The sequence below is a fragment of the Gadus chalcogrammus genome, chromosome 14 (genome assembly GCF_026213295.1).
Source record: "Gadus chalcogrammus isolate NIFS_2021 chromosome 14, NIFS_Gcha_1.0, whole genome shotgun sequence".
NCBI classification, from domain to species: domain Eukaryota; kingdom Metazoa; phylum Chordata; class Actinopteri; order Gadiformes; family Gadidae; genus Gadus; species Gadus chalcogrammus.
The window spans coordinates 9,098,701-9,124,611 of record NC_079425.1 but is presented as its reverse complement, the minus strand read 5'-3'; the positions used below and the strand labels follow the sequence as shown (position 1 = coordinate 9,124,611).

The following is a 25,911-nucleotide window of genomic DNA, read 5'->3' as shown; positions in this document are numbered from 1 at the left end:
TTTGCCACAATAGCAACATGGAGAAACAAAGAGTAAACGAAGGCTGATTATGATAATCATGCATGGGCTCTCAAACTGCAACCATCTAGGATGTGGAGGAAACACATCCATTTTTTAACTAAGTATACAGGCCTATCAGTCTGACTCTTAACTTAGGCTACAACGATTGATCATTTAGTTTTGATCTGTTGCTTTTGGCAGTGGCCATGCACACCTCTTTCAAATGACAGGTTCTTACTCTTGCTCCCTAGCAGAAGACACATCCCAAAGTTTAGGCTCACTAAATCCAAAACATTCTTAAAACCACAAGGTGCAGTGTGTCTTCCCTTGGCCATGGAAAAAAAATATCATAGCTTGTCTGGATCTTCTGTATCTTAAATAAGGTAATTAGATAAGATTACAAAACTGTTCACAGAAAAGAACAGTCTTCCAAATGCACACATTGTGTGATCTTTGTTATAATTGTTATTGATGGTGTTTTTTGTTTTTTTGTAAGATACGTGCACTTACTTAAACAAGGATAGAGAGTTTCCTGGGCTCAAGTATGAATCACCACATGAAACATGTTCAACACAGCGCCAGATAGGAGCAGACACAAACAGATACATCAGTCATCTGAGGGAGGTCAATCAGGGACAACTCAAATTGGGAGAGTTTGAGTTGTTTTCCATTTGTTTGCAATTTTTATATCTTTTAACTTTTGGGGGTTGAACTGTGTGTTAGGGGGGAGGTGTAAATCTTAAAATTCATTTTTCTCCCTGTTGACTATGGGAGCCCAAAATATGAATCACGCAGGCAAGTTGTTTATCAGCAAGGTGGCCAAAGACTGCTCCAACAACGGCTTAACTGAAACTGAGAATCATTCCTTCATAAACCTTGAGGTCTTCCCTTGACTTATTGCAGACAAGTCGTTTGGTCTGATAGCTTTTCTATCCCCTTTCTGTATATCTCTCTGTTTTTCTCTTGGCTCTTTCACACTCCGAGGGAAGTTCCTCTTCATTTCTTTTGGATAAAGTAATCCCAAACTGTAGATATTAACCTTTTCAGCACCGTTAGTAGCATGCTGTGCACAGGATATTGAAATCAAATTAAGAGATGTAAGATTGTTCAGCGCTAGAACAACCATTTTCGAATATCATATCCACTGTGGGTCCTAGGTTTATGGTTTTAATGGAATTTCTTTGCACTCACTGCATCATGTTGGAGTAAGTTGATGTGGCTTTAGAAAGTGTCCATGGTCAGTATTCAGAATCCATTCCAAGGATAATGTACCAATCCTGGGTGGCCTGGTTCTTCAAAACCTTTATAATGTTCTTGTACAAAGTTTCAACATACCACACATATGTGACCTGACTTCTTGTTTCATAAAGGTCACCTCTTCTATCGCTTCCAAAGCAGGGAATATCTCCTACTATAACAACTATTACTACTACTATTACTATTACTGCTACTTCTTTTAATGATAACCTCATCCCTTAATCGCTAATGTGATGATAATCAGTTGAGAAATAGTTGACTAATGGTGTTCATGTTTACTAATGGTGTTCATGTTAACGTAGGGAATGGTGTTCACGTTAACTAAGGAATTCACTCATACATTATTTAATAGGGTTAGGGTTAACCCTGACCCCAGTAGTATGCTATATAATAATGCTGATCATGCTTAGAAAAAGGCTTCAGTAATGCAAAAAAATACGTCTTTTTGGAAATCCGATGAACTAGAATCCTGAGAAAATGCTACAACTTTATACCACTGTTTCTCTGAGGAGAAAACTGACTGTGTTGCTTCTTTAAGAACTGCACTGCCTCGACCAAATAGCAACTGGGCAGTGTAGCTCAGGTGTGCCCTGTTCCCATAATGAGGATTTGGCCGAACACCAATCATGAGGCTCACCTTGCCATTCACTTTAGGAGGGAGATGTTGGAATTGTAGAATTGTTGTAGGTTTAAGTGCCATAGCAATGTGCCAAATCCTATGACAGAACAGCTCTTCTGCATGACAATCAATCGTCTATGGTTCTATGTTAATATAATGAGGATATAGACAAATGTTAGGTTGTGTAACTAATATTTTATTTTTCAATTCTGTGAAAAAAGGGAACCTATCTAATGCCTTTATCAAAACAATATAATAACACAGTCACTCATTATATTATTATACAAAGGACTTCTCAAAAACAAAAAAAAAGTATTTACAAACGATGTCCATTAATGTACAAGAGTGAATGCAATGCTACCATAGCACTTGACCCCGAGATAGCTAAAATGATGTCAAAGGAATAAAAACAGAAAATTATCTTTGTTTAGAGGCGGGGCATTATGGTGTGCTTAATATCCAAGTTTTAAATTAAATCTTCCTTGAAGTTAAGGGGACAAGTCAGGCAAGATTTGTCAGATTTAAAGATGTAATGATCATAATCCTCATATTAAGGTTAAGAAAAGATCAATATGCTAAACTCAAAGAATTACAAAGATGTCTCTACTATAATGGTGGTTGCTCAACAATCCCAAATAGCAATATCTTTGAGCAGTTGCACAATACATGCTGAGCTGTATTTTGACATGCTTTAAGCAATTGCCCATTACATGCATCAACGCAATAGAGGTTTGGACTGTAAAAACATTCATTTGTCTTTAGGAGGGGCCATAATTTAATTTCCCCAAATTATTATTTTTCCTTAAAACAGGTACTATCACACTACAATACATCCTTGCACAAAATAAGGAAAATATATAAATTATAAATAACATTTAGAAATGCATTTAGTTTAACATTTAGAATCCAAAAGGAACTAAATGGGGATTAAGTCAGAGGAAATCTACATTGATAACAAAGAAACTGTTAATATATAGTATTCAATTCTTCAAACACAATATAAAATACATTCTGTACAAAATGATTAAATACAGTGTGATCAGTTTACATTCCTATGTATTAAAACCAATTTATAAATGTAAGGATATTTAATAATTCCAATGTAAACATAATATTGTTACTCCCATTGTATTTAAATCAAATATAGAGATTCACAGCACCAGCTGTTCAATAAATCTTGTTTCAACATAACAATCTGCATTCGCAGATGTTTCTATAAAAATATATGCATCTTTATTCTTGGCCTAAGAGAAAAGTCCATTAAAGGCTGAAAGTTATTAATTATACTGGTTATTACGTTTGAAAATACAAATCATCTTTAATGACTTGTTTTCCTACTCATCCAGACAGTGATGCTGCCATGATATTAATCCTGCTGGACAATTTCTGTCTGAGTGTTGGGTCTCTGACCCCAAGAGTAGGAGCCTCACTCTCTCACCGCAAAGGTGCGGAAAGAGCCACCTTCTGTGTTGCTTTTACTGTAAAAGAAAAAAAGGGACTTTCATGAATCAGTCTACAAACACATGTGCTTCCTGTGTAGAAATCAAGCACATGGCAATTCCTTCCTTACAACTAGAAGACAATGATTCTATTTGTTCTAGCTATGCCGATCTACCAATCGTCATATCAAAGTGGCCTATCCTGTAATCCTTCCGGGCATGAGCCCTACAGAAGGACATCTACAGTGTATACAAATACATTGTGGAAGGTCTCAAATGTTGGCAAATTGTTGCCATACTGCCGTTCTGGACCTTTCCAGCCGCCAATACCGACTCTTGTTAGCTTGATGACCTACTATTGGCAAAAGAACAAAACAGCCTTGAAATGCCGCCGTGCTAACTGATGTCAGCGATGAGGCGAGTGTATAGGTTTCAGATTCAAGGTAATTATCTCCCTAGAAAAACAATGTGTTGGTGGCCAACAGCTTTTCCATCCTCACATAATTGGATAGGCTGTAATTACTGACAGTAAAAGCCCCCCTGCCCCCCCCCCACCCCCACCCCCTTCCCCTTCCCTCTACATCTGGGACACATGCCGTGGTTTAAGCTTCCTATTGTCCTCCACACGAGTGATCTTAGCAAAGGAGTTTTTGTATTGGATTGTTACTCGAGCTAGGATCATTGTGAACAATCAGCCCTTTTCACACTCCAGTGAAATACAGTGGTTGATGCTAGAACAGCTCCTGTGTGTGGCCCGTCCACAGAGCTCCACCACACCATTCCTCCACAGGCTATACCTGCCAATGGATGCGGACACAGAGGCCTTCATGGCTAAGGTCTAGCCAACCACATTGTTGAGCATGATTTAAGAGACGAGGTGAACGGGTGATAAGAGAAATGGATATGGGTGATCACATGCAAAACCATGTACTTTGGCTTCTTTTGTCGATATCACTTTAAAAAATGCCTGTATGACGATTTCTTTATTTTGTAGGGTCATTTCACATCCCACTTTCTACTCAGACTGGGCCAAGAGTAACATCTCATTGCTCTAGAGGCCATCTCTTTAATATTTTCCGGGAAATAATGCAGAACGACTTCTATGACCAAATTCATGTCCTAGTGCATCAATTATGGCTTTTAGGATGTCTCATGTCTACCTTTCGGACTGAACACCATTTTTCAGGACCCCAACGTAGTTCTTCCTCCTCACTAGTGGCAGGACATCTATATAACCACCTTCTGCTTTCATCGTCCCTGCATGGATAGCAGCTTTGCATATACTGGAGCTCTGTGGGAGTAAAAATACATTATAAATGTATGTATGTGTATCCCAAATTGGGATACATGCAGAAATATATAGTAAGTAGTTGTAACATATGATTACATAAGTGTTGATGCCCATGTGGCCCACACCAGCAGCAAAAACAAAGAGACAGACAGATACACACACACACACACACACACACACACACACACACACACACACACACACACACACACACACACACACACACACACACACACACACACACACACTCCTGCAGGCTTATGATTGGGTGTGGTGTGAACACAGATTGAACTGCCCCTGCTGAACAGTCATAGCATCTCTGAAATGTGACAACCATTAAGGTCATGAAGAACAGAGGAACCACATCTGATCGCTTCATTAATCCTCTCCTCTGTGTGCGTATGCGTCCAATGTAATTAAATCCACACAATTTTGTTTAAACCATTGATTAAAAAAAGATGTAGAACTGAGACCAAAGAAACGCTGCGCTTGGCCCCAGGTTCTCAGTTTGCCGTCCTCTCAAGTCTCATGTCAAGGCTAAGCTAGTAGTAGTGTACAGAGGTTGCAGTTGGCGACACGTTGCTGGCATCATACTACCCCTCACCATTCTTGTCAAGTGCTGGGCTATCCAAAGTATATATAGTGCCCCCACAAAACTCTCACCGGGAGAAAGGCCGCAGTACCGCTCACATAAATCATGCCATGGAGCTAGATGCTAGAACTAATCTCTGGATCCGACTAGCTACTTACATCACTGTAGATGGTGTTCCCAATAACAGGTGACCAGTAAGATGGCTGGACCTTGCAGTTTGTTGGACAGAAGACTCTAAAAGTAAAACATTGCAATTCAGGGTATATTGTTTTGGTGACCATGGGATATTTTCAACCATCATCTCAACCATCATCTCAATATATTACGACTAAATATGTGTGGCTGCAGATATAAAACACTTGTGGTGCAGTATCTTACTCTATTTAAAATAACCTTACCTTGGACAGCTGGATGAGGACTTTTTGAAGGGACAGATTTCGGCCACTGTCGTATAACAGTCGACAGACATTTCTAAGGATGAAGGCCAAGTAGTAAAGACATGTGATGCAATGTAAAATCCATATTAGATGCTGCTCTGGTTTTCTGCTGCAAAGAGAAAAGCCTTGCTTACCTTCCACTTTAGCAACCGAAAACGCATTGCTAGGTTGATATTTGCTGGGGAAGAAAACCACAATGGTAAAACTGAGAAATATACTGCCTTAGAAAAATGATATTAAAATAAACACATTATTACTCCTTCATTATTGCATTTCAAGTCCCTGATATAATCTGGTCATATATATAATTGCTCAAGGATGTAAGTGCGATCATAGCTCTCTTGGTATTTAACTTGCAGCAAAGCAGCAATGTTTACCTGAGGGATTCAATGCGGTTTTTAGTGGCCTTGACAAAGAAGGGAAACTTGTCCATTCTGGTAACATCCACCAAACCCCCGTTGTTATCAATGGCACCGTAATGGATGGCGGCACGGCAAATACTTGATAGCTGCGATACATACAGGGAATACTTGCATTAGGGTCATTTCCTATCCATCTTTGTGCAGTGCAGAAATATGAGATTCAAAGTGGCAGACTTACCACATCGTAAAACAGAGTACCCCAAATATTTCCTTTCTTATTCAAACAGTTTGCAGGACATTTGAATCTGCAGATTAAGAAAGAAATGTGTTGAAGTCATGACATTGGATTGGAACTAGAACATACAGAAAATAATACAAGCTTCAACTCAGGTAACGTAAGAAATACTGACCTGTTGCAAGATGCTCCTTTGCACTTATCCCGCAATCTGGTTTCACACTTAATGATTTGAGCTGAAGAGCAAACAAATTATCCAAATTAAAATTGAAAGAAACGTGAAAAAATCGAAAAGGTTGCTTAGAAATGAAATATGTGCAGAATCATTAAGCCCTAGATAGATTGCTACCAAGGTAAGTGTTAGTCTTAGGGCTGGAAGCCCTGGCAATGGGTCTCTTCGGGGCGGCTGGCTTGGGTTTAGGAGTTGGCTTTGTGGTGGGACGTGGGAGCGAAGGACGCTGAGACTTCTCCACCTCATTCATATCCTCAGACTCTGTGCGAGTGTGTGTGTCTGAAAAAAGTGGGAAAATAATTTATTTTGTTTTGAAGAAGGTCCTTCGGATCATAAATCCTATTTACTAATCCGAGTTTGGCTCACCTTTGAGGCACAAGTTATTCTTGCAGCCTCCTCCATAGCTGGGGGGGCATTGGGAGCAAGGACGCCCGTGCTGGTATGGCGCCTCACCTATCCAGTTGCCTCTGGAGATGGACACAACGTCGAAGTGGATGGAAACTAATCCTCATTCAAGTGTCCATGTCTGCACCCCTGCTCACTTAATTATTCCATTACCTTTTGCACATGATCTACACCAAATACTCATTAGTCCCAAAGACTCATAAAAACACTCCCTGTTCCCTTTTGAACTGGCAGGTCAGCTTGTATTTTTCTTTCCCTTCCCGTCATTATTTCTCTATTCTTACTTTCTACAGGAGGTTTAATGACCTCAATATGTCAAACACACTTTTCAGGCAAATCCTCAGGCGTGGTCATGCTGGCTCTGCTTCTGCCTGCTAGTGCTCTATTCACCGCATGCTGTGAGATAAACGGCTGCATAGGTCCATCGTGTTTGTAGTAGAGAGCATGTTCACAAGGCTGGAGAGTACATAGACGTTGAGAACATAACAGTGGAATGTGAGAGAGAGAGAGAGAGAGAGAGAGAGAGAGAGAGAGAGAGAGAGAGAGAGAGAGAGAGAGAGAGTATTAAGTAAACAAAGAGTATGAAGCTTACTTGGGGGAGTATTGCAAACAAGGTAAACAGAATTCTCCCATACTTCTCCCCACACTTCCATCCTCGGACACGTGTACACAGCGCACCCAACTCGGGTAGTGGTCGCCCAGACCAGCTGATGAAGGAAGAACGCAAATTTCCTGTGTTAGAGGAAGTTATCTTTGGATGGTTATGAAGGTGGTTATGCACGACTGACAAGACTGTGGCATATTAATGGGGCTCTAAGGTCAGAGACATGTGTCTTCTCACTTACCTCATCCCAGTGAGCGATGCGCATCATACAGTTTGTTTTTCTTATTTTTCATTTTCCTTACACAGTTTTTTTGTTTTAGGATCGGAAATGAGGCCTAAAATTGTTCGCCAATCCATCCTCTACACAACTTTACCAGGAACAGCAAATTACCAGACAATGACGTCGGTAATGATGCCTGTATTTTTAAAAGAAGTGTCCACAGGGACATACTATCTATGGGTGGGACCGGTTGGAACACTGTGTTTAAGCCATTCCCCCGCAAATGAAGGACAGGCGGAGAATGAGGATCCTGCAATGTGGCAATGAACCCTGCCGCGTCTCTCTGGGGGAAAATAGGTCAAGCAGCGAGGAGGCTTGTGTGTCTGGGAATGGCTCCCAGATGCCAGTGATTGGGCTTTTTTTAAGGTGCAGCCAGGAGCGGGAGCTGAGTTTATTTAGAAAAATACAAATAGTAAGTAAAAGCTGAGTGTTAGGTGGTCTGGTCGATTCCCTTTCCTCCGCTTTGTGGCTTTTGATACTGTTTAAGTACCTGATGCGAGGTCAACAGAGTTCATGAGGCTAATTTGGCTTTATAACACTGCATCTTTTACCTGTGTGTAATGGGTGCACATGGGCCCTGAGCAGCGGTCCGGACACCAGGGGTTGCATTCCTGGGCGTAAGGATAGGTGTAGTCTTTCACCTCGTCATACCAGGCTTGGACATGGTAGGCTGGCGAGCGGTACCTGCAAGTTGGGTGCCACAGAAAGGCATGTTTAATGTGAATGGATACACACATGTGTATGCATACACAGACAAACACCCACACACACACACACAGATAAATACACATGCACACGCACGCACACACATACAAACGAAAAATGCAAGCTCTGATGCAGACGCACACATCGATCCATTTAAATACACACGCACACACACACTCAGTCAAATGTCATTGCATCGTGCCAGCAGGGGCCAAGGGAAATATACTGGCAGTGGTATTTTGGCTGAGCATTCAATGCAGTACAGCAGCCTAGCTAGCTCTCTAGCTTCCCCCTTCTCTCAAGACTCAAATAATCAGCCTGGATTTGACCTGACATACAGAACTACAACTTGTTCCTGTCCGTAGTACGGGAAATCAGACCCGGCTGAAAAAACAGAAGGAAAAACTAAACATAGCTACACAGCCGGCAAATCAAAGCCAGTCCCTGTTGTAAACATCTCTTTTTACGGTATTGAAAAGTGCCAACTGCGTAAATGGCCAGTGGAAGAACAGGGGAGGGAAAATGCTTTGTAGTAAGTTTTGCTGCCGTAAAAAAGGAGATAAACAGAGCAAGAGCGAGAGAGAGAGAGAGAGAGAGAGAGAGAGAGAGAGAGAGAGAGAGAGAGAGAGTGAGAGAGCGGGAGAGAGAGAGTGAGAGAGAGATAGAGAGAGAGGGAGAGGGAGAGGGAGAGAGAGAGAGAGAGAGAGAGAGAGAGAGAGAGAGAGAGAGAGAGAGTGAGAGAGCGGGAGAGAGAGAGTGAGAGAGAGATAGAGGGAGAGGGAGAGGGAGATAGAGAGAAAGAGAGGAAGAGAGAGAGGAGGCGGCAAAGAAAGCAGGTTTTCCTCTGATGGATATCTATCTGAAGTAAAAAAGAAGCGGTTCTGCACAGTCCTCTCATGAAAGTGCAATTTACAGCAGCTACCCCATGCTGTGCCCGCCCTCGAGAAAGACACCACCCTGAACACCCACACTAACATGGAACAAAGTCAAGCGCACACACACTGTACTGGTGTAGCAAGCAACGGCTCATTCACACATACCACAGGGTTTATGACTCAGCAATGGAACAACATATTGCTCCAAGAAAACCATGTTGAGTTGGCCGTTTGTGTGTGTGTGTGTGTGTGTGTGTGTGGTGTGTGTGTGTGTGTGTGTGTGTGTGTGTGTGTGTGTGTGTGTGTGTGTGTGTGTGTGTGGTTGGGCGCGCGCGCTGTGTGTGTGTGTGTGTGTGTGTGTGTGTATGCGGATGCTAAAGATGCGTACCCCGGCCCATATGAACAGCTAGATTCTGCCCAATAGACAGGAGCAGGTCCTGGGGTCCATGGTCCCACTGACACACACCCGGCCCAATGAGTGGCCTGAGCGTTCCAAATCATCGTCCCACACCTGGGATGGGGAGGAGACGAGGGGAAGAGGACATAGAAGAGGTACAAGTTACTTTGCCTGCATGATAAGACCAGGATGAGCCGATGAGCCGCCGGCATCCGCTGCAAACATATTACGCAACATGACTGCATTGGAAGATAGGGAGTCAGGATGAGAGGGATCAGCCATGAGAGAGGCTCCCTTTGAGTCGGGCCTGACTTCTCCCAGTACATTTCCACCGTGGTGGTCTCTGACCCGGACCCGCAAATACAAACAAAGTGTGACACAAAACAGCACTATGGGCCGACGTTGATTTAGTTTTCACCTTCGGAAAAGCTTGGAAACCCACCGTGTAGGGAGGGAAAACGTCCGATCCTTTCCTATCCCAGACGACATACAGAACACCACTGTCCCCCACTTTACCTCGTTGCTTGAGACCTATAGTTGTTTTTCCATATCTCTATTCACCCTCGTGTCATACTCCATACTTTACTGGATTACATTGATGCTATAATTTTCCTTTGAATGCTTCTGCTGGTATCCTATGCTCCTATTAACCCCCCCCCTCCCCCCCGACCTGCTTTCCAAGGTAAAGGTTAGGGTTGAGTCAACGTTAATTTCCGTCCAAAAAAAAAAGCAAGGCTGGAATGCTAGTGACAACCCGCCATCCATGATCATCTTTTCCAGCAGAGAAGAAGGCTTCTTTTATTCCCCCATCGCTCTTTGTTTAGGTTACGCATCAATCACTGCTCTAAGCATGCAATATCAAAACAAAACCTCTCTACAGCAGACTCATGCAAGAAGTGAAAGTACAGCACAGCTGAAAGGAACACCCGCAGCTGTGCTTAGGCAGACCCGCAGTCACCTTCTCCAACCCCGAACATTGTCAATCGGGTCCAATGTTTCAAGGCAAACGGGAAAAGACGCTTTTATTTTTGAAAGGAACCAGATCTCACCATGTACTCCATGTTGGAGCGGTGGGGTAGACTACTCCCCTCAGCCTGTTGTGCATCTGAAGGATCTCCTCTCGGTCAGGACCAGCGGATGGCACGTCGCTTTTGGTGTCATCCTCTCCCCCGACTCTCCGTTCTCCGACGGTGCTGTTCTGGTCGTCTCCTCCTCATTGGTAGCGGCTGAGAAGCTGCCGGAGCTCCGAATGGACTGCAGGCAGGAAGAGGCCGGTTGCTCCGGCCCCCCGGCCACAGCACCAGGCCCAGGAGGGAGACCAGAGTCCGAAGGCTGGTCATGGCGGTCCTCTGGCCCTCTGCGTCGGTGGTCAAGGCTGGGGGTGTCTGAGGGCGGTGGTACAGAGCGTCGGGTGGAGGCGTGTGGACCATGGCTTTTTGTGTCTTTCCTCACCTGCCAGGGAGGGGAAAAAAAAACGCTGTGTGAGTCTTCCCCTGCTGCGAGCACGGCGAGGTAGGGGCACAGACTCAATTAAAAGTCAACGCAGGACAGGCCCCACCAAGCCTACTGCGCATACTGAATATCAGCCGCCGATGAGAATGTTGACGTGCACACCTCGCTACCCCCCACACAATCCCACCATGTTCGATAATTTGAAGAAGAAGAATTTTTCTTTTACAACAAATTCTTCTAAAGTATTTAAGTACACCTGTTCCATCAAGAACGGCAAATGAACATTATGCACAAAAACGAAAGAGCATCACCACCATAATCATCAAGACCATAAAAGAAGAACCTATCAGAGGTCATACCAATTGGACACGCCAACCATTCATTATGTTGGTCACTTGACAATGCTATGCATCCAGAGATGACTATCAAATCTGCAACTACAGCAGATGTCAGCGTGGGTAAACAAATACAATGGAGAGAGAGAGAGAGAGAGAGAGAGAGAGAGAGAGAGAGAGAGAGAGAGAGAGAGAGAGAGAGAGAGAGAGAGAGAGAGAGAGAGGGAGAGGGAGAGGAGAGAGGGGAAATTAGAAGATCTTGTCAATACAAGAGAGAATAGAATAGGATCCTTAAATCCCCCCTTCACCTCTTTCCCTCTGGCTGGGTAAGGGAGTCTGAGGTCTGGCGCGGAGGTCTGTGTCAATACGCTGTGCCAGCCCCCAACTCCAGGGCACTGAGGGTCTGCCAGCAATCCATGCACCACACCCTGCACTCGGCAGCCGATTTTCACACTTCAACTCAAACACCTTTTCTTTTTGGCCCTTCTCATTACTTTCATACATTCGATACCATCGTAAAAAAAATAGGCCTATGGCAGGAGATATATTTTAAATATGCAAATTGTACAAAAACGAATACACTGAAGTAACCTGCTGATATTATAATATTGTTACTGGCAATAGAGCAGCAATTGCTAGAACCGAGCAGAAATCATTTCAAAACAGCAGATACAACCCAAGTGTATGTTTATAGCTCCAACAAACGTGATCAAATGGATGATTATCAAAATAGACACACAAAAAGAAAAAAAAGGAAGAGAGAACAACTTCCTTACCAATGCGATAGTCTCTTCAGTATGCAATCCAGTGTTTGCGATCGTGTATTTCCCCCTGCCCTACAGTTCTGTTCCCCCCTGACAGAGCTGGCCGGTGTAGGGATGGTATGCTGCTGTTTGGCGATGGTCCTATAGAGTGGAGGAACTTCTGACTTCGACTTGTCTCAAAAGTGCCTTATATAGAGAAGGAGACCCCTTTCGAACGGAAAAAAAAACCGCTCTAGCCTCTCACTCCCTTGCTTTCTATCCTCCCTAAAGTAGGCTATGTTCTTGGCAAACAGCGTAGGCTCTACAACGCACTGGCGAGCAACCTTCAAAGAAAAAAAAGAAGAAGGAGATCAGTCGCACTTACGGTCTTTGAAGTCTACTCGGGGATCTTGCTCTAGTCCTATTCATATAGTACTATGAGTATTATGATGCATGTAATAGTGGTGGAGGCCAATGTATATAAAACGGGCACAGTGTCAGTCCGGCTTTGGCATCATGTTTTTACGATGACAAAAACATCAAAACTTAAGTTAACTTAAGTAACGACGGTATTTGACAGCATATTTACAGACAAAAAAATACTTTGAACAGTAGTTTAGAAAGAAAAGCTCAAATTCATAAATTCTAGCCCTAATATAATTGTTTCGCATGTAAGATACAATATACCGTTTTTTTTTATTTGATATGGTTAACTTAAGGTATTGGGTTGGAAATGGAATGTGCTTCATCGAATATTCATTCATTAGTATCGAGTAAAGCATGAACAATTAGGGACCTGAAACGACGGTCCTAGGATTGCGGTCCTGAAACGGCAGCCTCCGGTATTGCAGGAACATACTGCTCTGCTAATGGTGGGATAACCACCGCTCAGGTTATGGCCAGGAAGCCCTTGATATTATCTTGTTATACTTCGTGTATCCAGAGGAGGGTGCCGGTTTTCTATCTATAATAATATTTTTGGCATCAGACCAGGATAACTTTGAATTACCCTATTGAACACCCTAATTTAATACATAGGCCTTATATGAAACCACATAGGGAGTGTTAGTTTACATGGTCAGAGGACAACTAGATTGATGAAAGGGTTTTAGGTTGTTTTGATCAGAAATATCCTGCCCTCCCTAATCAGGGGTCCCCCCTTTGGATTTGTTCAATCAGGACAAGCAATGCAAAGGTAACAGCAACAGTGCAATTATTTTCAGTGTGCACTAATAAGAACAACAAAACCTATCATACCACTATATAAATAAAATCTCAACAATGCTTAGAAAGATACAATTGATAAAATACGCTATTAAGGCTTAAAAGCACTTAAATTATAGCCCTACCTTTGTCAATAATTAAATAAATAATACTTAGTCTAAAACAAAATGACCCTTAAGCTTATAAGTTATGTTGTTCATGCTATTATATTCTGAACTACATTTCAACTGACATCTGGAAGGCTTGGCTTTAAAAGCGTAAAGGGTGATTTGCTTGAATTCTAAATGTTACCTTTGTAAGCATGGAAATAAATGTTTTAGAATTGTATTTATTTATTTTTTTACAAAAGTAGGTTTATTGCAGCCTGGTTGTAGAAGCAACAGGTGGATGGTTAAACGTACAGCGTAAACACCCACCCACACACAAACACACATACACAATGAAGTTAATATTTGGAGCCAGGAAATCCATGAAGATTGTGATTTGGTAACATGTTGAATGACAGGCTTCTTGAATTAGGGAGTAAATACCTGGGATTCATGCATCAAGGCTGTTGTCAAGATTAAATGATTCTGAGTCAACAAACAGCAGAATGAACACGCATTGAAACTCGCTACAGCTCATGAAAACCCCAACACACAAAGCTTTTTTAATTGTATACCAAGTTATTCCTTCCTCAATCATTCATCCCCGCAATAATAACCCACTGCATACCTAAACCTTGCTGCTTGTGGCCTTCTGTGGCCTCCAATTATATACAGTCAGTCTCGTATAGTGGAATGTAAGGTTTATAGGTTATGAGCCAGGGTAAATAGCAATGAACATGAGAAAACTAGGCAGCTTGAATACAGAACCCTTTTATACAAGGTTAAGAGCAGCAGACCATGTTCTGTGATACTATGGGTGAGATGGTTTTTCTTGATAAGTAGAGATCTCCTAATCTTGGCTTTCTGTTGTACACATATTTAAAATAAGGATATGTGTAGGATATAATCAAAACCACTTTAGGATGACAACCTCTGCACAGGAACACATAAAAACACATTTAAATGGCAATTCAATTCATTTTGATGCCGTCGTTCTAAGCCAGGCTCACAACCACAAGAATATAGTCATTACAAATTTCTTGGTTTCCGCTGACTTTATAGGAGACCAGTCTTCTTCGTGGTAAGAACAAACCACTCAAAGCTTTAAAAAAGCAAGACAGAGCCAAAGCAACTATAAACGTCAAATTCTTGAGTGGTTGAAAGAGGCACCTCTGAGTATAGGTGGTCTATCAGTGTACAAGGTTGTAATTTATCTTCCATGCTGTTGGCTTTATTCACAGGCCAGCTTGTAGTTGTGTTTTAACATTTTAAAAAAGTCTTCAATCGGAATAGTCAGGTTTGCAAGTGAAATACTGCTTTTCCTACAGTTGGCCATATGTGTAGTTTAGTAGGAATTAAAAGGGAGGAAAACACTTAGTTGGCAGATTTTTTAGTAAGTGGCATGCTTCCTGTTTACCCTTTAACAGGGCATGAGAAGGTGTGCTAGGGACATGCTAGTTAAAACGATTCAACCAACCAAGTTACTTTGAAGGCCAGGTAGAAGATACAAATGATAAGGGGTTGACATATTTGGGGACTTGCTACAAATGGAAATAAACACAACCTTTAAGGATCTTTTAATTTTTCATCCTTTATTTAATCATTTGTTTTGGTTAATTGTGCACATTATCCCGTAGGCCAGTCCAAGGTGTAGAAACTGCAGATATATTAGAAAGCCAAGTAATCCTCTGTCTGCTGTAAGCAAACTGTTCTGCACAACCCTTTAATTTAACAAATAAAAATAGAACGCTAAAGGCTTAAGTTTAATGGACAGTATAGGTTCTGATTCGCAGGTCAATATCTTAAAATCGTGGCAAAGTGTTAGAACACATTGAAAATGACGACATCATTGAAGCCTTTTACCAGAACGTTACATGACCAGAGTGTGATAAAATGTTTACAAGTCAGACTGGTTAGGTGTTTATTTTATTTTTTTACAGTTTCACCTCCCAAACAACCTCAAAAGGGAAAAGAAATGTCACAATGGGTACATTAAAGATGGGTTACAAATCCATTAGCAAATTTCCTTTCATCAGCAATCAATAAACAAAAACCTTTCCTGTAAGGAATGAAGCAGACGTATGTTACGTGTTGTTAAGTTGTGTGACAATAGAAGTTGGAGGTTAAATGTTCTTAATATTCCATGGAAGGCAGCAGGTCCCATGTCTTTTGGTTTTCCTGGCAACTTTTTGAAAACCACAACAGAACATATACAGCTGAAGCAGTACCAAATGTATCGCCGAATAGAAGTCGCCCAAACATTCAAATTGAGGGTATAGGATGAATTGAATGAAAAAAAATACAGTCCTGGGTACTATTGTTCAAGCTATACAAGATATAGCATATTAAATTATAAATTGAAACGAAAAAAATACAAATTTAGGAATCTGTATACCAGTACCTAAAATGCATGAATGGCCGATTTGTGGTTTGCAGCAGTGTATGCAACTGCCACAATAGACAAGAACCATTGCCAGCCGAGTACCTCACTTCAATAAATCTCCAAGAACATGGAATTGGGACAAAGCAACAAAATGAACAGATTTTCTTTGGAAAAAGTTGACAATATGGATATTGCGCAACCAGGTGGGTAAAGCTCATTATGACCGCTTTATTTTTAATACTGAGTTTGAAAACGGATGGTATTTAAAGCAAAAGATCAGAATAAATCGACTGTAAATAAAGAATGGGAAATAACTTTTCAAGCAAAGTGTTCGATTTTATTCATTGTGCTTTAGCGACGGAGAATTTTTTGTATTAGCAATTACAATGCAACATTTCCAGGAGGCATGGCTTTTTTGGGAGTGCGGTGACAAAACAGGGAAGATCAAAAAATGACAAAAGCAATATTTTAGTAACCAAAAAAAAAGCTGATGCAATGCAATAGCAATCAATGTCTTCAACAAAAGCAAAAATAATTTACTTGTGTGCACATTTTGGGGATTTTTTTTTTAAGCCAAGCACAGGTGCCACTTGTTTTCCACGGTTTACCTACATCTTCGACGAGCATAATGAGGTCCCACATAAAAAACAACTAACGTAATATCTATAGAGACTAGGTACATTGTCCCAGCACTTAGACATTGTATCCACAGATGCTGCCATTATAGGACCAGGCTCGTTGAGAATGAAAACAATTAAATCATGAACCTATAAGGCAGCCCCCCTCATTTCTGCCATTTTAAGGAGTACAGGAGCGATGTGGCTCAGAATAACACGGATGTTACGTTTACACCGCTGTAACCTTATTTCAGCCAATACAGAAAACGATGGAAAAGGAATACATGGAGAAGGAAATGCATACTGATCAAGAGCAGGATGGAATTTGCAAATGGCACTCATCTTCATTTGTCGCCATACTTCCACAGACATTATTCAGAGCCTGCGGCCAAGCACAGGAGCCAGCCAGGCGCTGAATGAGTTAACTTGATTTCATTTGAAATGTATTTAAATGCACACAAAAAAATGTGCATCCTTGTGTTCTTGCCTTTAATAGGTGATTAGCGTTTGTCCATGGAGGCTTCTCATTATCGTTTTCTAAAGCGCTTAAAAATGTGTTTAGATAGTTCTAACTCTAAACCCCTCGAAAATAACACGGTTCTCTCAATCAAAGGAAGCAGTTTTCTGGTTAATTTTTAAAACCTCCTTACTTTGCCCTCAGGTGGCTCATGTCTTACCAAGTTTTTAAAAGCATCAAAAACAGAAAAAACAAGAGAAACTAAAGGAGAAATGGAAAATGGCGGCAGCGACGGGAACCTCCAGAGACGTACGCGGTGACGTCATGTAGTTTGCTGGTGGTGGGCTTCTCCTTTGACTCGTTTTTCTCCTCAATGCTCTACGGCGTATTCCGTCGGGGTTGTTAGTCTGCCGCCAATTCGATACCATAAACCGTTCTCCCCTACGGTTCCGCGAAACACTGATCAGTCCAAGACTTTCTTTCGAGTGAATAAAAAAACACAAGAAGAATTTGGAAGGTAATCCAAACAAAAAAAGAATCCCAATGGTCCAACTGTAGCCCAGTGTGGTAGTTGTGTGATTCCGTATGAACCAAGCTGTAAGCTCAGTTAGAGGTAACGCTGTCCCGATATACGACATCCCCCCCTCCCCAAAACCCCCCCAGAAATCCCCCATACCTTATAACAGTCCCTCCTTGTGGCATAAAAAAACAGCAGTGGTGCACAGAGAAGAGAAAGCAGTCACTGGGGGGGGGGGGGAAGGGGGGGAAGGGGGACATTGTCACTCTTTTTGAATGCAGCGCGCTTCGCTCACTCAACCACAAAAACAATGCAAGGGACACGGTGAAGGAACAGCTGGTTCTCTGGAAAGCAGGACAGGGGGGGGGGGGGGGGGGGGGGGGAGAGAAGAAATCAAACTTGTAAGAGAAGAGGGCAGTGTTCTTGTTCATGGGGTGTGCATGTGAGAATCTGAGTGTAGTCGAGAGCAATTTGAAACTGGCGTCTAAAAAAGTTGAGAACTGTCGTGTTGTGTGTGAATGGGCAGGTGTGTGCGTTTGTGTGTGTGTGAGTGTTTGTTAGTGTGGGGGTTGGAGGGGGGAGCAGGGACGTCTACAGCAGGTCCACCCGGCGGTAGTACAGCAGGTATGCACTGCGCTCCGCAGATTGCTTCACCACGTGGTACTGGTTGATAACTTTAACAGCCTGGTCGTCGATGCGCAGCCAGCCGTTCAGACCAATGTGGAAGACATCTGTAGTGTAATGGCCGCCCGTTGCACTGTTTCCGTGGTGATAGACAACTGGGGTGGGGGGGATTGGCAATGGAAAACAAAGTCAGACCATGTCATTAATATCTGCCCTGGTGAAGTAACAGAGTGCATCAAATTTAAAGTTAAGAAACAATCAATAATTTTCAATGAATTCCAACCACACCTGCAAATAGCCTGTACATTCTGAGGCCTTTCACCACTTTACTCCGCACTCCAGTGGATAACAGATCTGAAAGAAATGTATAAATAAACACATTTATCTCTAGACCGTTGTGACGGAATCCTAGCACCGTAGTTCGGTTTTAACAATCATCCTCCATGTGCGCAATGGAACATAATATCACTGCACTCATTCCCTTTGTCAAAATGTATTGAAACCATCATTCTACAATAACATTTCAACCAGGAACGTTCGAGATGTGAAACGCATGTTGCTGCATAAGTGTCCAGACCTACGCCATGAAACACTAAATAGAGAGGAGTGTTCCAATCACAAGACTAAAGTGTAGTGAGAAGAAGTAATTAGTCAGAAGTTAGTTGGCGAAAACGCCATTGGTCCTCATGGGATGTTTAGATCTTAAATGTTCAAGGAATATCTCCCCAAAAGCCGGGGACAATATGTTGCCTTCCTGTTCCTTGTTGCAGCTGGGGGAGGTGTTTTTTTGAGTAACGTGAAGGCTTTTGTACAATCGAGGGCTCGTACCTTTGCTGATTTCCAGATCGACAGGGTAGTCAATGTGTTTGGTCAGCTTCTGGCATCCTCCAGTCTTCTCAAACACAAACCTCTTGAGATGGAGAACCAGCACCGGGGGCAACTCTTCCAGAGTCACTCTCCGACTGATCTCAATCTATGGCGGGATAGAGAGAATGCCCTTTAGTGCTTCGGAAGGAAACCGCCACAGCCCCCAAAGGATAGCCCCATAAAGTGCAATGCCATCTCAAAGTTTAATACAGGACGTTTAACAGAACAAGCGGTTCTCAGTACTATTTGAGAGCTTTGATGTGGACTGAAGGATTGCTTAAAGTACCAAAAGGCAAGTTCAAATGGGTTTATAGTTACTCTAAAACCCCTGAAATGGTTGTCTCAATCAAGGAAGCAGTTCAGTTAGAATGCTTCCCCAAATTATCTGCCTCTAGAACAAGGCTTATTCCCATCCTCAATTTAGAAAATACACAAGCCAACTCCCTTGCAAATTTGCTTTGCTATGACGCAGATGTTCCATGACAAAGCTCGGACAATACATGGGAAGCCTTTCTGTGTTTGAAAGACAAGCCATTATGCTCAACATACTATCCTCAGTATTGTCAAGCTGCATGGCAAACTGCATGCAAGGGTTGTGTCTAACAATCCTTTTACTTTGAACTTGACAATACATGACACATTGAAACTAGAGTTTTAAAATGGAGGTAAGAGAAGTAAATATCATTACAGATAAGTATAGGAACGAAGCTGTACTCTGGGATCCGCAGGACACGGTCCAAAAGTCCTGCTGGACATCCGATACCCCATCCCACCTTCAGCTCAGCCAATCCCGCTACCACGGTTTGGGCGACAAAGCCCAGGGGTACAGCCCAGTTACATTTAATAAAGTATACATTTGTAAGGTAAAAATACTTCTAAGAGTTTATGGTCGGCTAAATCCCGCTCCTTGCTTTTATTTCCATCCATTGTTAATCGATGTACATTGTGTTTGGGGACTGAGCCAAAGGGGCTGATTGGTCACTGCTTTGGCTGTCACAGCCCCACACGGCCGTGTCAGCGGCCCGGAGGTCGCCGATCACAGCGAGGACGATACACTTCCTGTCAAGGTATCGACTGGCCCCAGAAGCCGTTGACCGGGCATCCGGGCTCATGCACGACTAATCGACGCAGGGTCGAGCTCGTTGAGAATCCGCCACAAAAATGTTGGAAGGTTTTAAATTATAGTGTACACTGCGTAATTCGTAGTGTAGCAGCGCGTCTCATGGATAAAAAAAAAACCTGCAGTTGTCTAGGGACATTGTTCACTTTGAAAGGGACTCCAATTTATATTTTGAATATTGGGTGGCTATTAGGTGCAGATTTAGGCTATTGTTTATGTTTCAGACATTTAGTTTATCTTGCCATGCTTATTTCAACAATCCGATCGTATGAAGCAACACAGAAATGTAGTGTTCTTTTCACAAGATCGTTTCTTACTCCAGAAATAGTTTGGATGACTACTTTTACTTCATTATCATTAATGACTCGACTAGCGAGGTTAATAAAGATATTGGCTTCTCTACAAACCTCTGCTTATTCCTTGAATGTTTATAGAAGTGCTTTTTGTTTTTCCTCTGAAGGGTACTTGAGGCTCCGAGTTATGTCTTGCCCATTGCTAACCTCCGAGAACAATCGTGGTACATCATGTTCTAGGCCAGCTTCTGCCCACAGCAATGCTATAAACACAGGGGAGGAGTGGACCCGAGACGGGGCACAGCAGACCTACCTCCTGCTTAGTCTTGGAGGTGTAGCCCTGGACCGACTCCCGGGCCACCAGGGTTTCCAGGGCCTCCTGAACCGTGCGGATCTTCTCGGACTGGATGTCCAGCTGCAGGGTGAAGAAGGGCTGCAAGGTGGCTGACTCCTTAGAGTTCTGCTGGTACACCACGGATCTAACAGGGAGAAGGACTATGAGTAATAGTTGTGGACTCTTCGTGCCCGCTGTACAAATTAGCATTTCATGGCGTTCAACATTGATACATTTTGCAGTTCTGACTGAAAATACTTCAGTATTTCAAGTATCAAGTTTATTATAGCCATTTCAACAATATAGAAAATACAGTTGATAGGAGTGTTTTGGTATGCTCACATGTATCACACAACAATAACAACACAACAAAACAAGACAAAAACGGCACATAAATAACAAGTACAACACTTAACACACATAAAAAACACACAATGCACGTTTCGCAGAGAATTGCATGTCATTAGAATTCCTGTTCTCCTGCGGAATAACGATTGCATTCAAATCAGGTTGTTGGAATCTATCCCTGCCAGAGAGTGCAAATCAGACACCAAGACCATTTAACCCAGCGCTGCCTTTCTATCCGGGTGACATTGAACCAGGGAAAACCATCCTCTGGAAAGCTGGGGAAACGAGTGGGGGCTTGGAACGCGCCCAGCTAGGACCTCGTACAGCGTGACATTTAGGCTTCCTACACTGACACTAGAAGCTTACTCCACTAGTTTGGAGACTCTGCAGTTTGCAAACGTGAAAACGTAGAACTTTGGCATTTAAGGCTGCGGACCACAGACGAACCACAGGGGCTGTTATTGTGACAAGAGCTGAAACCCAAAGGTCTGGTGTCTGGCTAGACGCACCCTGTAGCAGGGTTGTTTGTGATGGTACGGTGTATGCTGAGGTTGGTCCTTAGCAGCAACAGGCCCTAGGTTAACCCAGTTAACCATGGCACAATACTATTCTGGCTCTCTGTTTATACACGTTACATCGAGGATCAAGCTTAGGGATACAAGTTTGAAGCCAAATCCAAGATAAGGTCATAGAAGATGTGTGGAAAAGCCACAGCATACCTGATGTGTCCCCCAAAAATATCAGTGATGGGAGTGCTGACAAAGTCAGCTTGGCGTGTGATGGAGGTCTTGTTTCGGGGTCCGACCTGCTCCCACTCCTCCTCGCTCTCTTCCTCCTGTTTGTCCGCAGCCTGGTCCTCTTCGGGCTGGGCCGCGGGCCCATTGCGGGTTGGGGATTCTGAAGGGGTCCAAAGAGAATGACAATAAACAATTGTAGTAGAGGTAGTGGACCAATGGTTTAAATGGGCACGAGTTAGCCCTGGATTAAGTTACTCTCACTGTAGCCATCACTTTAGGTTGAAATTATTTTTTCCACTTATATCAGAGTTCACTTGTCTACAAAACAAGGAGTTTATATTGATTCAGCAAAAAATAATAATTCCATTTAAATATTAAATATAATCTTTTGTGATAGAGTGAAAACAATTTAACTTGTAAATTAAGTAACGGAAACTCCAAATTAGTTTGGAGTCATTTGGACTAAGTTCGTTAAACAAAACATAAAAAATTATGTGCCTTAGTTTCACTCTGACCTCAAGCGACACAATTGGTCTGGATTAGTGAGCATGGGATTGGTGTAGCATGCCTAGGAAGAGTGGCTGTCATCACAGTTTACATAACGTGGAAATATATTCCACATGCCAAATAAATATAAAACAAACATGGCAAATACAGAGCAAACCAACAAGCAAACAAAATAGCTCATCTTATACTGAATGATATTATATTAAATGACAATGCAACATAAAACAAAGAGACACTATGTTTGAAAGCCACTAAAGTGCATTTTAAAACAAAGTACATGCGCTATATTTCACAAATGCATTGCTATTTTGTGTTTAGATCACTTCCCCTACATTTTATATTCTCAATTTGTATTATTTTTGTATACATTTAGTCAAAGTATCTCCTCTGGGTTAAATAGAGTACCCTTCTGTCTGCCAAAATACAAAAACAGCCATCGCTACTTTAATAGCACAATGAAGGTCAACGGGGAGTTCATGCGGTTCAGGCCTTTTTCCCTATGCCATCAGACCCTTCTCCGTTTCATTGAATTCCGATCATTCTGATGAGCATGTACCGTCTTCATGAGGCGAGATGAGTTTCTTCAAGGCCAGCATCTCCTCGTGCAGTCCGTTGAGGGTGAAGCCGAGGTACTCCTCTGCATCCTCTTGCCGACCCTGAACACACAACACCGTTTCCCCACACCAATTAAACATTGTTTCCTCACCTCGAATCGCCACAACTGCATTGACGCAATGCACGCATGTTGTACACACTCGCATGAGTCAACCGGGAAACTTGTGCGAGTGTTCATGGAACGGACTGGACACGCAAGATAAGATGAACTGAGAAGCGCTCATCAACAGAACTTGTGCTGAATCCATCAAATAGTTTCAATTTGAATCATGAATGAGTCATCAGCAATTATAAAAAAAAAACATTCTGTTTACTGACTGCATATTACTGAGTACATAGAAAAGAAAAAAGGGTTTATGACATTTTAATCTGGGTACGATGGCGAAGCAAAATCCTACCTTCTCGGAGAGACTTGACTTGATGAGTGTAAGTAGCCTATAAATGTACGTTGGCTCAAAGGGTACACCTGGTCGAATGTCTTTCACTAGCTTATCACCAGCAGCTGAGAATTGAACAAGAGCATTATAACAAAATGAGAAAAATCAATGGCCAAACTTGAGGACGTCAGGATGCAGGCAGACCGACTTACCTTGATGTTTGGGTTTTGATGGCACGGGCATGTTGTTGAACTCATTTACAAGCCTAACACTGTTGGGAGCAGAGAGGTATACACAGTGGTGGTTACTGATCAAGGTACGATTGCTCATTCACAATGAACCACCATCTGGATAAAACGTGTTTGTGTGATGAAGGAAGGAGTTCCGGGTTACTTACAAGTCTATCATGGGTGTGGAGGTGCAAAGTCTCTTGGAGTCATTATGCACAGGAATGGACTTCATTAAGTGATACATGGGTGGGCATGCAATCAGCGCCTGTAGGGTCTGAAAACTGAGTTAAGAGGAAACAGCCACTCTCCATTGCGATTGATGCATCATTGACACCCATATGCTGCATTGAAACTTAACTTACAGATGAGAGCATTCATTAAAAAAAGAAGCTTGCCATCACATTCAAATGTCTCATTTTGAATAAGCCTGGAATGAAATAGAAGACCAAAAGATGTAATTTTGTATAAGTCACATCATGGCATAAAGGTGCTCCTCTCCCAACTGTAGAAATGTCAGGGAATAGGGAAAGCGTTTCTCTTTAGTCATCACTTTGCACATACTGGTCTGGTTAGATTAAAACACCAGACGACCAGGGATTTTCCTGGCTTTATTTTGGCGTCCTTCTACGTTGTCGTCCCGTGTTGAGACGTGACATCACAAAACAGTGGAAACCATTACATCGCTCATCTCAAATTGCAATGCATACCAAACAGAGCAATATATTGTTGAGACCGGGCAATTTTCATTCTGCTCACCCTCTTCAAGTGAATATGGTATTGAGCAAACAAAGTGGGAAATTCCCTGCAATTATTGGGATGCATTCACATGACCTCTATAGACATAGCTATCAAGAATGCATCAGGTCAATGGTAGGCCAGAGGGCACAATTACGAATGTAAAAGGATACAGCGTTGATATAACACCAGTTCCCCTTGTTGATCAGTCCCCTTGGTTGTAAAGACACTGGTTTGTGTATCAACTTCACATTGTCAATAAGTTCTGGAAATGAAAAATTGTTTAAAAACAAAATGAACAACTCCATGCAGTCAAATTAAATGTACCCTTCCGAAACACATCGGTTGGGTATTATGCGGGCGTGTACCCACGGTTAACCAAAAGCCACCATGTCCCTTATTCCACTCTACCCTCATTTGCAAATGACACAACTGGTTTGGATGAGTGTGAGCAAGGACAGGCCTTACTACTACCATGGTAACGTGGACAAGTATTCAACACAATGCATACACAACACAAATGTTGAAAAAAAAAAAAGGCATAACACCAATATAGGCAACAAAAAGTAAAAAGCGTGCAAAGAAAGCACAACCAACTCAATGCTGCCATCTGGTGGGGACGAACAATCATAGAGAAGCAACAATGTCTTGCTGCCAGACACGCATAATGAAACGATAGCACCCAAACCGACCACAGGCGCCAATCTCGAGAAGACAAACGCATGCATGTGGTAATAACACTACCTGCAAGTTTAGGGGCCAAAGGATCCTCTGACACATGGACAGGGCTCTCTTTGACCTCCCCGGCTTTCTCCGGTTGCTTTGGCACCACAGGGGAGGGCGCCACGACCTCCACCACGTTCTTCACCTCCACAAACGCCTGAGGGCCCCCAGGCGGAGGCTTGGACTTGTGGAAAAGGCTAGCCCAGGATTTGGGAGGGTTGGCCGAAGGGGCGGACGACGCGTGAAGCTGCTCGGACACAAGCGGGGCCGCAGAGTCTGGGGAAGCCGGCTGAACGGGCCCCGACGCCTCGCACCGCTCCTCGCGGGCCCCTCCGTGCCGTCCACGGCGTCGGGTCCGGCCAGCCCGTTGGCCACCCCGAAGTCCCCGGCCTCCTCCGGCGGGGGGGGGCGGCGGGTTCCGAGGAGGGTAGGGGGCCGGCCGCTGACGCCGCGGGGGGTACGGGGGACAGGGCAGGGGAAGGGGCTCTGTGTACCGCTGTCCGGGCGCTTGGGGCTCTGGCGGCTCAAAAGGTCTGGCTGCTGATCGGCCGCCGGGGGCTCCTCGGTCAGCCCGCTGCTCTGAGAGGAGGCGGACGACGAGGACGCCGCGTGGTTACCGTCCAATAAAGAGGCGGCTCGGCCCGTTAAGTCCAAAGAGGAGAGGCCAGGGCTAACACAAGTCCTCTGGTCGACTGTGGCCGCGGGGGCAAAACTGGCTTGCGCCGCCGCAGCCGTCGTGTGTGGCAACAGAGACGGGGCCAGAGGAACAGAGTTCGGCGCCCGACAGCGCTTGGGCAACCACATTGTCAACACCGTGGTTTGGGGCACCGAGTGCATGTCCATTCAGCAGCCCTGGC

At 43.2% G+C, this 25,911-nt stretch overlaps 2 protein-coding genes across 2 annotated transcripts in view; both read right to left on the bottom strand.

Moving 5' to 3' along the window:
- Positions 1-1,923: 1,923 nt before the first annotated feature.
- On the bottom strand, positions 1,924-10,835 carry LOC130403969 (cysteine-rich secretory protein LCCL domain-containing 2-like). Its single transcript, XM_056608528.1, is given in 16 exon segments — positions 1,924-3,354; positions 4,476-4,606; positions 5,357-5,432; positions 5,597-5,669; positions 5,770-5,813; positions 6,013-6,143; positions 6,236-6,302; positions 6,408-6,468; positions 6,582-6,743; positions 6,831-6,931; positions 7,458-7,576; positions 8,305-8,437; positions 9,718-9,788; positions 9,791-9,844; positions 10,780-10,802; positions 10,805-10,835. Coding segments are annotated over 16 exon segments (1,329 nt in total). The 3' UTR covers positions 1,924-3,302.
- A 6,962-nt stretch (positions 10,836-17,797) lies between these two features.
- LOC130403648 (ubiquitin carboxyl-terminal hydrolase 10-like) overlaps positions 17,798-25,911 on the bottom strand; it is an 8,671-nt gene continuing 557 nt past the window's right edge. Inside the window, 13 exon segments of the mRNA XM_056608065.1 lie at positions 17,798-18,323; positions 18,457-18,522; positions 18,997-19,141; positions 20,762-20,927; positions 21,850-22,027; positions 22,931-23,030; positions 23,388-23,491; positions 23,579-23,637; positions 23,764-23,870; positions 24,505-24,596; positions 25,076-25,379; positions 25,382-25,792; positions 25,794-25,906. Coding sequence (XP_056464040.1) covers positions 18,136-18,323; positions 18,457-18,522; positions 18,997-19,141; positions 20,762-20,927; positions 21,850-22,027; positions 22,931-23,030; positions 23,388-23,491; positions 23,579-23,637; positions 23,764-23,870; positions 24,505-24,596; positions 25,076-25,379; positions 25,382-25,792; positions 25,794-25,906 — 2,033 coding nt within the window. The 3' untranslated portion in view covers positions 17,798-18,135.